Source organism: Protopterus annectens, chromosome 6.part0 (genome assembly GCF_019279795.1).
Source record: "Protopterus annectens isolate FY-2018-M chromosome 6.part0, PAN1.0, whole genome shotgun sequence".
NCBI lineage: Eukaryota > Metazoa > Chordata > Ceratodontiformes > Protopteridae > Protopterus > Protopterus annectens.
In genome coordinates, this window is record NC_056737.1 from 343,557,643 (window position 1) to 343,572,869 (window position 15,227).

A 15,227-nucleotide genomic window follows, 5' to 3' on the forward strand; every position below is an offset into this window, starting at 1 on the left:
AGGAAGCAAATGACCAGTACTGAGAGGTTGCCAGCACCCTACACTAGCTGAGCAACTTTTGTTGTGGCACAGTGAAATCATGTGCAGCTTGTAAATACACCATACCATTTCAGACAAAGTTTGTGACAACAGTGAGCATACTGGTCATAGAAACATTGCAGAGTGCTTCAAGAAGTATCATGGGAATATTCCTAGCACTATCAGGCAGATGTCTAGAAAAATTCCTATTGCATGGCACACATGCAAAGGATTGCATGCTGTATGTTAAGGGTACAGTAGGAATGGACACCAGTAACGCATGGCTTCCATGCAATGGCAGTTCTCCTTAGTGTACTTGGTGCAGCCATCTGGACAGACATAGGAATCAGAACACCCAGCAGTGATGGTTGTGTGAGACCACTCCATGTGGCATATAATGACAGAGTGCATTTGTGTGTGTGTGAATCTCCACTCTGTGAACCTAAATGACCGAGCGTGCATCATTAGGGTATGTGCTAAAGATGGGATGTAGATTGAGTATGAGCATGTACTGAAATAGTCCCTCCAAAATGTAAACATTATAACATAATCTATTGATTCATAACATGTGGCCACAGCTCCTAGTAGCAGACCACAGCAGAAGCACAAAGATAGATAAAGTACATAAGTTGACAAGCCACCATTGTTAAAAGCATAGAACCTTAGTCTGAACACCTGAACTTTTACGCCCAGTGTCTGGATAAATCTAGTGAATTCCTGCCTGCATGCCCTGGTAAGGAGCTTGTGGTGCACCTTCTATGCTGTATAAGATGAACAGACAACAGTCACAGCAGGATCCCCACAAGGTGAGGGGGTAACATCAGTGGAACTTTCTGTATCATTCCTCCCTGCAGATAGTGCATTGACATACACAATGCATGTTCTACAGATGAGAGACATAGTCATTAAACCAGAATGTGTATGAGGTAAGTATTGTGTGTATGCATGTGTCTGTGTGTCCATGTATGCATGTCAGAGTATTACGTGTGATAGACTGGCATCTCATCTTATTAATTTCTCTTCCTTGTGCCCACTGAATATTGCAATAGGCTCTCACTCCTGCCCAACACATACCTGATGATCTTTTTAGAAATGTTCAAGTCTGAGCTGATTCCTCCTCAGGGGAGAGGATAAAACCATTCAAACTTCCACATTATCTATCTTTGATTGCTGAGTACAGTAATTTGGCTGTCTGGTGCCCAAACGAGTGTCTGACTCTGTCATAAGGCATTAACTACTAAATAATGCATCAACATTCAAAACAAAATATTACAATTATGCTAAAACTACATGTAACATGTAACTACTTGTATGTATCACACTTGTATTAAAATCAGAGATTAACAGTAAGACCTAAATTAAATAATTCAATTACCTTTTGGTCCAAATAAGGCCGCATAGCAAGGATTGTTACAGTATGGTTTGCCTTCATGCTAGAGGTAATGCAATACAAACATCATTTAGTATATGTCCTCCTTCACAGGTGAACTTACAGAAATGTTTCTGTCTGCTAATAACTGTGGTTTACACATCTGTTAATTTTGACTTCACATTTCTTTTAATAACATAATTATTCATGGAAGATTTTTAATGTCTATTGAGATAAACAGAAAAGCTAGAAAATGTTTTCATCAGCTACTCAGCACAGCAGAACCACACAGTTACAGCGGACAACTTTCAGCTATAACAAGGTCTGTCTCTGCACTGTATTCATTTCACTGATGCAGACTCATGATTTCATATAAGTCAAAGGGATATGCCAACATTCTGCATTCATGCATGCTGCTGAAAGCTAATATAATAAATAAAAGTTAAGAGATTTTATACCTGAACACTGAATGTATGTGGATTATGCAGTTCATAAGACTAGAAATTCTTAGCAAGCATGCCAGATACAGTTTATCACACTTTTACACTTAAAGTCAAGCTTTATTTATGCTGTAGAATGTTAGCACGTCAAGAATTAGTAACAAACATTTTTTTTAATTCTTAAATGTTCATATATCCTATATAGCTTTAAAATTATAGCTGTAAAGTTTCAAGGCTGTTATTAAAAACTCTTTTGATGAAGAAGAACAAGGCATTTCAGGTCTTCTAATATTGTAATATGATATTTTCTAAATAAATATGTCAAAATGATATTGCAAAAACAAAGCAAAGCAAAAGAAGATTGTACATAAAAACAAATATTACCTCTGCGTGTGAACCAGGAGATAGAGTTTTATTACACTTCTGGCATTTTAAACACGGTCTGTGCCAGTCTTTACCCAAAGAACTGACCCTCTCAGCTGCAAAATAAAATAAATAAATACATTCTTATACTCTAGTTCAACTTGGTGTTGCGGACTGTGACTTAATACGTTAAACACTTAATTGCATAGCTCTTCATTTTAGATAATTAAACAAATTAAAAATAAAATTATTCCAGTTAAAATATTAACATGTTGCTCAAAGTGAGCCTTGTGAGATGACATGCATGGGAAATGGAAATAGGAATAAACAATTCTTATGCTGTAGGAATGTAAAAAAAAATGATGTTTTCATTTATAGGATTTATCAAATTGCTCTTACTTTTCTGTCAAAAGTACTAAGCATAAAGGATGAAAAAAATCATATGAAATGGAAATGTGCATCTTAAAAAAGATCAGACAGTGCATTAAATGGGGATGTGCACATGCATTTTGATTTTAGTCTTATTTAAAGACACAGTGCTTGAAAAAGTCCCACTGCAATTAGCTTCATCCTGTTAGAAAACGCTAATCAAAATGGAATTCCATCCAATCTGCTTAATATTTGAATGGATAAATCTACAAAAGCATCTTTGTCCATTCTGTCTCAATAAAGAGATGCTAATCATACCATAAACGCTGTATGGCTTGAGGGCTTTACAAGGACTGAGGTGTTTGTGCCAAATGACATTAAACAGTGAAGATCAAAGCTTAGTTCCTCCTGCAATAATCACATATCCTCGAGGTGCATTAGTCGCATCTGCGACATGTTCAGACAACAGTATCAGACTGCTGTGTAAGCAAAAACATATGATTAGACAGATGGCTGTAAGGTTCATAAAGCCTCCGGCTTGGTGTTGTGTGAGAATGTGTTTCAACCCCTGTGCTAGACCAGGCACCAGATTCATGAACAAGGCAGCCAAGAGTATGGCTTCACAAACAAATTCTCAGAAAACAGCATTAATTGATGCCTAAATTGTATAATTTGTTAGGTCACATACATGAATGACATGAGAATATGTACTAAGACACCATGTTTGTGGACTGTTAAGCAAATGAATGCTGGGAGGAGAGAAAAAGTAGCCCTAACTGCATACTTTCGACGATCACCATCTAGTATAGAGCAGAACCACAGCATGCACAACTAACTAACTGATATACTATATTCACTGCTTAGGCTCTGCACGGCAATGCTATTAGTTTTGCACAACACTAAGTCCCTACAGAGAGGGAAGGTATGTTGGCACCTGTGATCGCAACTTGTGTAAGTCAGCAATCTGATGTTTTGATGCAGTTTTAATGAAAAGATGAAGAACTCAAGAATATGAAGCTTTTTGTAGTTACTGGTCTGTGAATGTATTCTTTGTCTAAAATGTATCATTCTTTATTTCAGCTGCATCTTCATTAAGCAGAGATTCAGAACAGATTTTAGATGGTTGATTATTTACAGTTAGTTTGTAAAACCTCTTGAGAGTCCACATGATAACCTGATGTAATAAAAATATGTAATGTACTGCTATGATATGGCTGACAAATTTCTGACTGAGCAGAAATGATGGAATGAAGTTACGATTTCAGTGTCATTCATTTATCTATCAATAAAAGTTATCACTATTGTAATAAGTTAAAACAATATTTTTTGAGTAATGTAATACATTTTTGTTATGACTGCAAAGTGTATAAGACATATGACTCTGAACTACACTGCCTGCATTACCTTTAGTAAATAAAATTCACTCATGTCTGACTAGAAGAAAATCTCAATTGCTAGTAGACAGAGCTGATACCAAGACAAGTGATCCATATTTGTAAGTTTCTAAAGCATATGCTGTTCATCAGCTCAGCATCCAGTCAGAAACAAATCTGAAATGAGAACAGGAAGACTTGGAAGTAAGTAAATATATGTGAGATTCTGAGTATCATACTTTAGTTCATCTTACCATTCTTATTATATGCTGTATTGCCCAACAGTCACACACAGAATGGTAGCCTTTATCATGATGGGTGTAGTTACCTTGAAACAGAACTGTACGCCCAACCACTAGGGCTGGCTGCTAGACTTATACTCTGGCTAGATATGGTGGCACAGCTGTTCTAGCCTCATGACTTTCACATTTAATCACCTTCTTTCCTTTCAGACCTGGCCTTCTAATTGCATGACTTTGACATCTCAAATGGCCTAGATGATCACCCACTTGCTGGAGGGTAAAACCTTGTAAAATACTGGAGAGGGTACATGGCTCTTGCCCATTGTATGATAGCCCTTGTTACTTCTAAAACCTAAACACTCCACATTTATAGGACTGGGCCTAAGTAGGTTTTTACCTAAACTACAAGCAGTATGCTTAGCCATACTGCTCACAATTGTTTGTGCTTTTCTTACATTAGATCAATGTATACTTGACTGAAATAATGTCCCTGAGCTCAAAATATATAGAAACATCTCCTAAACTCACCTAAACAATCATTTTTTGCAGCAGACAGCACACCCCCATATCCCCTGTACATATGTGATTTCAGGTCACACAACGGTAGGGAAATATGAATCTCCTCAATGAACTGCATAGCAGTCTTACACAGAAACAGCACTTCGGACAAGTCTAAGTCTGTGCCTTTGATTCTTGGCAAGCTCTGATATATACATATTTTTTTGTTCCCCATGCTTGACTATCAGTTTATCACAGGACAGCTCCTCATCTGATGGGTCTACTGGAGATCCAGTCTTTACCTGGACTATATCTGATCATGTTTGGAGCTGTTGAGGTGCTTTTGACACCTAGGGCAGCATCATACTATTGTCCAGGAATACATTTCTTTTAATCATCCACTCCTTAAGCATGCTATTAATGCCCAAGGAGAGAGAGACATGCAACAGTTCGGTCTAGCTTCTTACTTCTGCAAGGTGCTTGACATCAGCAGAATGCCGCTTCCTTTCCATGGAGGACTAGTGCTGTTGTTCCTCCAGTCCACATCATGGAGATCAATGCAGTAATATGCCCCATGCATGCTTGCTTGTTATCTTCCTTCAGGGTCTGTATGCCCATGGCAAGCTGTGTTTAGAAAGCTACAATTTGCTTCCCATAGAAAACTTTGTTTAAATGTGGGATGTACTAGCTCAATTGAATCCACCTTTACCTTACCATGGGGCCTTTTATCTGTCCTAATACTTTTCTGCAGGAGTTAACTTAATCTATATTTACTAACAGTTATGGCTTAATCTAAAGCAATTGACTGGTTTTGCATTTTCTTTCAAGTAAAAAAAGATAATCAGTGATTGCAGCAACTGTTTCTACTACACTGCTAGTCTCTATAATTTCAATCGTTAGCCCTCATGCTGTTTGCCACTTTGAGCATCCATACTGGACAAAATTTATTTTATTTTATTTTATTTACGTTTCTTTACTGAGAAAGTCCGACTGGGCAGATACCCATTTTCAGTGGATGCCCAGGGAGAAAAACTCCACTTACAATGAATAACAATATGTATAATTCATACTACAAAGCATTACTTTCTACAGACGAACAGATCAATATGAAGTTACAGTACTAGAAAACAGGTATATACAATGGTTACAATATTAGATAGAAACATTATATAGAAGCCCTGCTTGTTATTTGGTTACATATATAAAAACAGGTTTATACAATGGTTATTTTATAGAGAACAGTTTTATGCAATGGCTGCACTTATGACAGAAGCTAGAGAGCTTGAGGGTATGTTAGAAGAAACAGGACAGCAAAATACAGAAGGTAAGAAGTAGAAATTCAAGTGAATTAGAAAGTTAACAGCGTATATAAATAACAGATGGGCAATTTTTGTTATCAATTAAAAATTCCATCAGTTGATTAGAGGTACTTATATCATACAATTGAGTATTTCATCAGGAGTTATGAGAGCTAGAGCACACATGCAAATAAAAAGTAGAGAGAGGTAGCATTGACCTGGACATGTACATGTACAGAGCCATGTATTATTAAAGTGATTTTTGAGTAGTATTTTAAAGTTGGAGATATTTGGGACTGATCTGATTGATTCTGGTAGTACATTCCACATTTTTGCTGCATGGCTGGAGTAAAGTGAAACTCCAGCAGTGTTTTCTTAGTTTTGATAAGCATTAGTAAGATTTTGTTGGAAGAGGGAAGTGAGTGATTACTGGCATACGGTGTTATTATGTTTTGAATGGATAGTATTTTATGTGGATGGCGAAGTATTTTGTGGGACATTATCAGTTGATTATAAGCAAGTATGCTGGGTAATTCTAACCAGGAATTTTTTTTTAGTGAGAGACAATGGTGAGTCCTATATGCAGAGTTAGTTGCAAACTTTGCTATTTTGTTATAGCATATTTCAATCTTTTCAAGGTCAGTTTTCCTGAGATTAGTGAGAATGGGGGAGGCATAGAACAGGGTAGAAATAAGATGAGTTCTTGTGATAGATATTCTAGTACTATTGGTAAGGAAATGTTATATGTGCCTACTAGACCTTCAGTCAGTGTCTTAACTGTGTGCAAGTTACTATTTAGTTCATGTAAAAATATCACAACATCCTACCATAATATTGACAAATGTTATTTATTTAATTTATATTTTGTTGACCAGGTGGCCTAATGGAAATAGGTCTTTTTTTCTTTTCTTTAGGAGCCTGGGGAGAAAAATTTGACAAGTTAACAAAGTCAGAATTACTGAATGACATATGATAAGATATACATGTAGTTACCGAGATGACAAACATCAGACAAAAAGGCAATTAAACAATGTTTCTTTTAGCACTGCTAGACTGAAAAATATCTAATATGTAAAGAAATAAGATGCAGACAGTGTGAGTTAATGCACTTTCTAAACCAGTAACACATCAACAAGTAGGCTAACAAAGGCATACACATAACGAAGAAGCAAAAGGAATTAGTTCTTTTACACTAGTATTAATTAGTGCCTCACAAGTAAGGGTAACCAAGCGGTAACCAAAGTCTGGATTCAGTCTGTTTGTAAGAAAGGAGGAGAACGGAAGAACAGATGGATAGTAGGACAGAGCAGAAGAAAAGTACAGGGATAGGTAAGACAGGTATGTTCAGCAATCTCTCCATCAGCAATTGACTGTGCCATTCTTGTGAAGAATGCTATTGTTAAAACCATATAGGTCTTACAAAACTTGCATTCCCAATTATTCTAGATAAATTTAAAGGACAACTTTTAATCTGAAGGTGTAGTTCTCTGCTCTGATGTATTCAGGAATATTGTTCCAAAGCTTGTGGAAGTAGCAGAAGACATGTCACCATTGTGTTTCAGCTTTTTGTAATTCCAAGTAACCAGTCTCTTTTGGACTGTTCCTAGTTCCTTCCGCAGTGGATGAGTTTCTCTTGGGTAAGGGGTACAACCTAATATGTATATGCATGTGCACATCGTGCACACACACACACACACACACACACACACGCGCGCACACACACACACACACACACACACACACACACACACACATACACGCACACACATACTCTGTGAAAAAAAAAATCACTATCCCATCCAGACTAAGAAAATTCCTTCTAAAGGTACAACCACTTGCAGTATCTGTTTCTGCCACATTAATAGTCTCTATAACTTCTATTGTTAGCCCTCATTGCTGTCTTCCACTTTGAGAATCCATACTGGAAATAGCTGTGTTTTACCAATCAGTGCAATGTACAGGGCTTGGTTCACAACATAGAACTGTAAGTGTGGCATGCATAGTGATATTCCTGTGTTAAACATTATATTTGTAAGTGCTAATACTTGCATGAGACTTGCATCACAACAATAGCAGCTTATTGGATCCTCCTTGTACAGAGTAAAAACCCATTCAACACTTCAGCTTCAGTTTATTTGGGTATTCTTCTAGAAAACACTGCATACATATAGAAATCAAACAAATAAACAATAACAGTGTATACAAATAGAACTCAGCCAAGTAATAAACAATAAATGACATGTAAAAATAACATGAAAAAATTAAAACAAATCATTATAATCGTCTTATCCTTTCATGCATAATATCAATGAGGTATGATTTGAGTGATTTATGGACTCGATGGATGATATCAAAGATGTAAGATTTAAGTGATTTATGGACTCGACGGATAATATCGAAGATTAAGATTTAAGTGATTTATGGACTCGATGGATAATATCAAAGATGTAAGATTTAAGTGATTTATGGACTCGATGGATAATATCAAAGATGTAAGATTTAAGTGATTTATGGAAGCTGACTAATGTTGCGTACTCCCAATGCAACTGAGATAATACGTTCCATAGGTGTGGAGCATGACAAGCATAAGAACATGTAACAGGTGTTTCACGACACACCTGTGGAACCTCCAGCATTCTTGGAGGGGTTTAAGATAAAATCCTAGCAAGGGTATATGGCACTACTAAGCCAAATATTCCAACAGCAGGACCTTATGCATACTCTTAAATTGAAGTGATAGCTATTGCAGACAGCAGAAAGCAGGAGTATTGTGTTGGTAACCTGAAGTATCAGTCAGTAAGCCCCCACACACACACACACACACTCACACAGGCATGCATGCAGACACACAGCATAGATTGCCAAACTCCTTACCCTACCACTGGCAACAACAGTAGCAACATTTTTCATCAAATGGCTGCCTTATTAAATGTTCATACACTGGATGCCATACTTCACACATGGCCAAAGCTGAACAACTTTATGTGCTGGTACTTGTGCAGCATTGTATATGTGACCTATGCACTGCTGTACTGAACTGCACAATTCTCAAGTTGACAGCTGGTTCTGTAAACAAAGGAATAGTAGCGTGTGTCCATCTCCCTCTCTTTCCTTCCCTTTATATTGCTATTAATGATTACTGATGCGAGTCAGAATGTGGCATTGTCAAAAGTTTACTTTTATACATGTAGTAAATATTTCAGAAAATTTGACTCTGAGTTTAATATGATTTCCTTAATGTTGGTATGGAAACACCTGAAAATAATATATTAATGAACACTGACAGAAGGAGGACTGCATTTCCCTCCAGAAGCTGATACCACCACACATCGCAAGATGAAATAATTTGTGGCATCTCCCTAGCACTGAGACAGAAACGGCCAAAACATTCATGCCTGCCTACAATCAGTGCCAAAATGCAACATGTACTTACAGCTATTTTAATCCTTTAGTGTCAAAAGCTATTTCATTCTCAGCAAGAAAGCATATAGCTTTTTCATTTAGATACAAATCATATAGTAATTGTCTGGTATGAAGTAATGATGTCTGGATTGTGAGTTAAGAATGCCCTTCATTTCCCTGTAGAAGTAGGCAGCTGGCCAGGTCAGATTAGTGTAATTACCTGTTAAACACAAAATGAGCGTGACTTGCAAGCAATATCTGGGAACAGTTCATGGAAACTATCATTTGTTTTCCATGGTATGAAGGAATTTACAATATTATTTCTTGGACAAAAAACTATGCTTGAACAGGCCAGTACAATGTAGTAGCTAAGCAGAGTATCTGTGTAAGAGTTAGGAGGGGCAGTGCTGGTACAAGATGAGCTGTATTTCTCAATGTATTAATGCACTGTAGCATCTCATACTGTGCAAATCTCCTCAGGCCAGTAATGTCTTGGAAAAGGCTAAACTGTTTCTGGCTACAAGTGACAATCAGTAAGTAATGCATCATCACTCAGGAACTATCTAACTCATCTAACATGGACTACTTGTATGTCTGAGCCATGACTAGTCCATGACTATGCCATCTTGTTAACTGATAACAGAAAGTTACTACATGTTAAATGCTTTAAATGTTAGCATGTGTTTATACACCTGCAGTCATGTGCTAATGAGTGATACACTCTAACCAACTACACATTTATCAGTATGCAGGTGTGACATCAACATACGAGTAGCATAATTCAGGGATATTTAACAGTTCCTCTATGCTTTTCATTTCAGGTCCACTCCTAAACATGTCAAAAATAAGAAGAGCAATGGACAGTGTTACTGATTTATTTGTATTTGTTTACTGGGGCAGAGCATTGATCAGTGCATAACCAGGTGAGGGCTCAGCCCAGGTTACTAAGGTAACAAACAACATTCAGTTACACTGAGGTTAACATGGTAACATAATCAAACCTTCTATAGCTAATAATTGTGTATGTCGATATCTACAGAGAGAAAATGCTGGAAAAACTAAAAGGGGGAGAGAAAGGATTATAAGCAAGACAAAGATGAAGAGGTGAGGATATGCAAAGTAGAGTAAAAAAAGAGTAGGTAAGATAAATCCAAGGATGGTAAATACCCACGAGAAGGTAATGCTCTGTATTATGATTTCTATATGTTTTTCATCTGCATACCTGTTATTTATTTTACTGCGGTGGTGGTGCTGAAGTAGCGTTGTTGCCTCACAGCAAGACGTTCTCCCGTTCGAGTCTCAGCTAGAGTGTCTTCTGTGTGGAGGCATGCGTGAATAGGGTGTGCCTTCATTGAAGGTTGTGCATTAGGGCTGGTAACTCGGCATGTAAAAATCCACTACCAATCATTAGCGGACTGGAGTTCTGCTGTGGCGACCCCTAACCGGGATAAGCCGAAAGACACAAACAAATACCTATTATTCATTTTATTTTTGTGGTACTACTTATTGTCACTTAGATGACCTACATTTTACTTTTAAAAGATATTTTGAGTTAGTGCAGTGCAGCTCCGTTAAACAACTGTCAAACATGATTTTGTTATACTGTTTCGCTCTATACAAACACACTCCACTAAAACTAAATTTTCTTTTCTTTCACCAAAACCAGTTTGAAATGTGAAAAAGAAGAGAAAAAAAAACATGAAAAGATTACAGCCCTGGGCAGTGGCTATCTGTTACACCTATGAATGCTGTAAATGCTGTTGTTGTTGTTTTGTCTTTCGGCTTTTTCCCGGTAAGTGGTCGCCACAGCGGAACTCCGGTCCGCTAATGATTGGCAGTAGATTTTTTTACAAAATGACAAGGTGCCAGCTCGACGCCCAACCTTCAACAAAGGCATGCCCATTTACGCACACATGTCTTTCGAATGCTACCCAACTGCGGGAGGACATGCAGACTCCACACAGAAGGCACTCCCAAGCCAAGCCAAAAATCGAACGAGAGAACCTCTTGCTGTGAGGTAACAATGCTACCGCTGTACCACTATGAATGCTGTAAATAAAGGATTTAAATCTCTGAGCTTTGAACTTAGTAGAGAAGTCTAAATTGGACACAGCATTTCAGAATATACAATATCATTATATTTATTAAAAGTTTAGTGTACAAAGCCAGTTCTGTGGCATAGTGGAATAAAGCCTATGGTCCAAGCTCAGGATTCTGAGCTGCTGGCAAGAAGGGATGAGCTAGTCCATTCATGGGAGGGCACTTGTTCAAGACACTTCCTGAGGGGAGGCAAGGTCCACAGAGGGGAGTAATCTTCAGATGTTGTTGAAGAACAGAGTGGTGGGAGGTTGGAGAAATAAGGGTAGGTCATAATAATCCCTCCTCAGCAGCAGAAGCAGATTCCAGCACTGCCCCCCCACCAGCATGCTGGCCCGAGCTCCCTCAGAGAAGTCCAGAGTAGGATGTTGAAGCAGGCAGACACAATGGACAGGGGTACTGGGACAGCTGGAATGAATTAACCAGGGAGGAGGGGGAGGGGAAATAAAAAAAAAATGGTGTACAAGAAAGGTTAATCCTGAATTGTCAAGTACTAGGCAGTGGTTTAAAACTGACTGCAGAACACAGATTGCTTGTAGCATTTAACATGGAACCTGACATATTTGTATACAGTGTATATTTATGCCTGCATATATTGTACATAGGCCTTGTTTCTACATGTCTGATTTTTTTAAGAAGGATACTAATTGCTATCTGTATTGTTGTGACAATATTTACCTGGGCTGTGTCTGAAACTGGTCCAAATACATACATACATACATACATACATACACAAAAGCTGCTTCAGATATGTTGAAAAAACATACAAATTTACCAAACTCAGAATCAATTGTCAGGCACAGTCTTGCGAAAGTAACCTGTAATACCAGTAGGCATTGTGGAAACTTTAATACCACCTTTTCTATTAATAGTGGGGTCATTACAACTATTACAAGGAAGAACTAGGAAATGTGTAAAGTAGACAAAAGTTTTGAGTGAATCACTTCCCCCTACAGTAAGAGTCAGTTTCAGGAGAGCAACAGATATTAAGAACTTCTTGGAGAGAGAATTCCCCACAAAAAAGAAAAGAAGGGCACGTTTAAATGTAATGTTTGCAACATCTGCAGTGACAGTTTTAAGTTAGGATGAGTTATGGTTAAACTCAATGGATACAACACTTGTTCAAAGGGAGTGCGTATATGCAGCTTTATGCCTCTCTTTTTGTCCTTTTACATAGGAATAACAGAGAGGACATTACGGGAATATGTACTTGAGTGCATATATAACCTAAAAAGATAATATGTTAAGAACACATTGTACAAACATTCTATCAACTGTACTGGTACTAACTGTACTAGTTTCAGAAAGTTTAATTTTGGAAAGAATAACCCTGAATACAACAGGGGGCCTCTGGGGAGAAATAATAGAAATTAAGGAACTTTTATGGAGCTGAAACTAGATACCTGTTGCACTCTGGGCATCATTGGGAATGGATCTCTTGTGTGTCATTTGAAAATGAATGTTGCCAGATTTTTATTTTTGAATACAGTTTTAAATATATATTTTCACAGTTTTACTTTATTTTTTATTTTTTTTTATTTAATGATTTTACATATGAATGTTACTTAGCATTCCCTGGTTTCAGTGGATTTACTATTTCTCATCTAATGTATATTTTAGTAAATGTATTTTCCTTCTTCATATACCTTTAAATGCTCTATGTGGTCTGTTCAGTAGTCACATGATGAAGTGGGCCATGTTATATAACAGCTTGGTAACAGAACAGCTAATATCATGGTTCTGAAGAAGTCTGCACTTTTTGTGAAAGATGAAAGCTCTTAACCACTAAAAATCTTTTTATTGCTACTGCTATGGTTGCTTTCTCAAGGATGTGCTGATAACTGATATAAACATACACGCCCACATATATGATAAAGACTTTATAAACTGGCAGGATACCCCATCACTCTTCCAGTTTTGGGTGCTTTTTCATTTAACAGTGTGGCTGCATGGTATTAATTCAATGTGGTTCTCTGTGCTCATTTATCAGCCTGTCACGTATGAGCACATTTCATACTCAGTTTGTAACTGTAAATTTTTGCTTTCTTATTGTGTTCATATTAGGGAATTTTCAGCATTTATAATTTTGCCTGTACCATTCAAAACTCATTTGTACCACAAGAATGCTTGAGTCTAATACCCGATAGAAAGAATTAAACATTACAATTTTGTTGTTAGCATTTGAGAAATGAAAGTGATCTGCAGGTAACGTTACCATTTCTGTTACTGTTTAACAGAGTGGCCAATAATGTTTAGTCTGGGTATAATCTGAAACTAAGTATTGAAACTTGTGAAGGTTTACTCGCAAAGTAGAAATTCCTTACACCTGCTACTGTTCATTTACCTTTAGCTCTTGGTAATAATCAAGCTGCTTTCTTAATCTTGTGTAGTAAGGAAGCACGTAGATGAGGTGTACACCTGTTCCTTTTGTTTTCTTTCATTAGCATTAAAAGCATTTTTTTGTTCTACTGTTTCATATTACACCATTTACCTAATGTAACAGAAGCACTCTTCATAACATTTCTCATAGGAACTGCACATTGATTTGCACTAATCCTTAAAAAAGTACATTATCTGTATCTGCATTAAAACAGAAACATACCTGAAGCACATATTTTTAAGCAAAGTAATAAAATGTTTTCATACCTTTTAATAGTTGACTCATCTGCTAACCAATCACCTCTCTCTCTCATTACATCTGTGCATAGGACTATGCACTTAATTATTAAGAAAATGCCTTTATGCTATCAGTTATGTTTAAATTCCACCATCAAAATAAGGGAAAGAAAATTTTAATTAACAAAAGTATACCTTACTGCCCCTTAATCTGAATATGGATAACAGTGGGGAACAAAATAGTCTGTAAAGCAATGAAGAACTACTTCTCCCATCACAAATTTAATATATTCTCTCCCATCATAAATACTTTAGGAGGAATGTTTTCTTACTACAGTGGTATTGCATACTATACACAGCCCCCTAAAGTCATTGTGTGTCCCTGTCCAAGTTAGGAATGACACTTTTTTTTAATTTTTACATTTTGTTTTCCTACTTTTAATGACAGTAAATAAACTGTATACAATGCATTATTATTAGTAGTATTAATATTATTATTATTTTTTGTTTTTTTTTTGTTCTAAATTTCCCAAGGTTATGAAAAAGGATTTTACCATGTTCAAATTTAGATAACTATTTGTGGTGAAATGCCAGCCCCATCAGAAAAATGCATATAGTACATGGTAGAAGGCATATACAATCCAACTTCACAAACAATTTCTCCTTATGTAAAATGTTAGAGATGCAATGGGGAAGAAAAAGGTAACTGGGGACATGTTTTAGGGAGAGTAAAGAGCTGCCAGACTTTAAACATTCCCTATGGAATATTCTTTCAGAAATATTGGGGGAGAAAATGTCTCTAACTAAGGAAATTATTTTTGTGAACTGGTTAGACAGGATCTGAATTGTCTAGACACAGTAAGGCCTTATTAAGTTTAATTCTGTTGGCTACCAAAAAAAACAATGAATAGAAATGGAAATAAAAGTCCAAACCAACTGTATTTCAAGAATTGAATGTGGTAAAAGAGATAAAAGAACTGGAAGAGGGATCTTTAGAAAAAGGAAGATAAAAAAATATGTATAAATAAATGGAATTTGTGGGAACAATCCATGTAGGATAATGTTCAGAGGGAGGAGAGGTGGGGTTTAAGGGAAGACAGGAACTGAGTAATTCATGTAACCTTGGAGTGACAGTAGTTATA

At 36.8% G+C, this 15,227-nt stretch overlaps 1 protein-coding gene across 2 annotated transcripts in view; it reads right to left on the reverse strand.

The window, feature by feature from the left end:
- Positions 1 to 15,227, reverse strand: part of CRIP1 (cysteine rich protein 1) — a 118,630-nt gene that overhangs the window by 22,159 nt on the left and 81,244 nt on the right. For both annotated transcript variants that reach the window (XM_044074104.1, XM_044074105.1), the window contains exons 2-3: positions 2,212 to 2,306; positions 1,394 to 1,451 (exon numbers count right to left, since the gene is read on the reverse strand). In XM_044074104.1, coding sequence (XP_043930039.1) covers positions 1,394 to 1,451; positions 2,212 to 2,306 — 153 coding nt within the window. The remainder of the gene's footprint in view (positions 1 to 1,393; positions 1,452 to 2,211; positions 2,307 to 15,227) is intronic.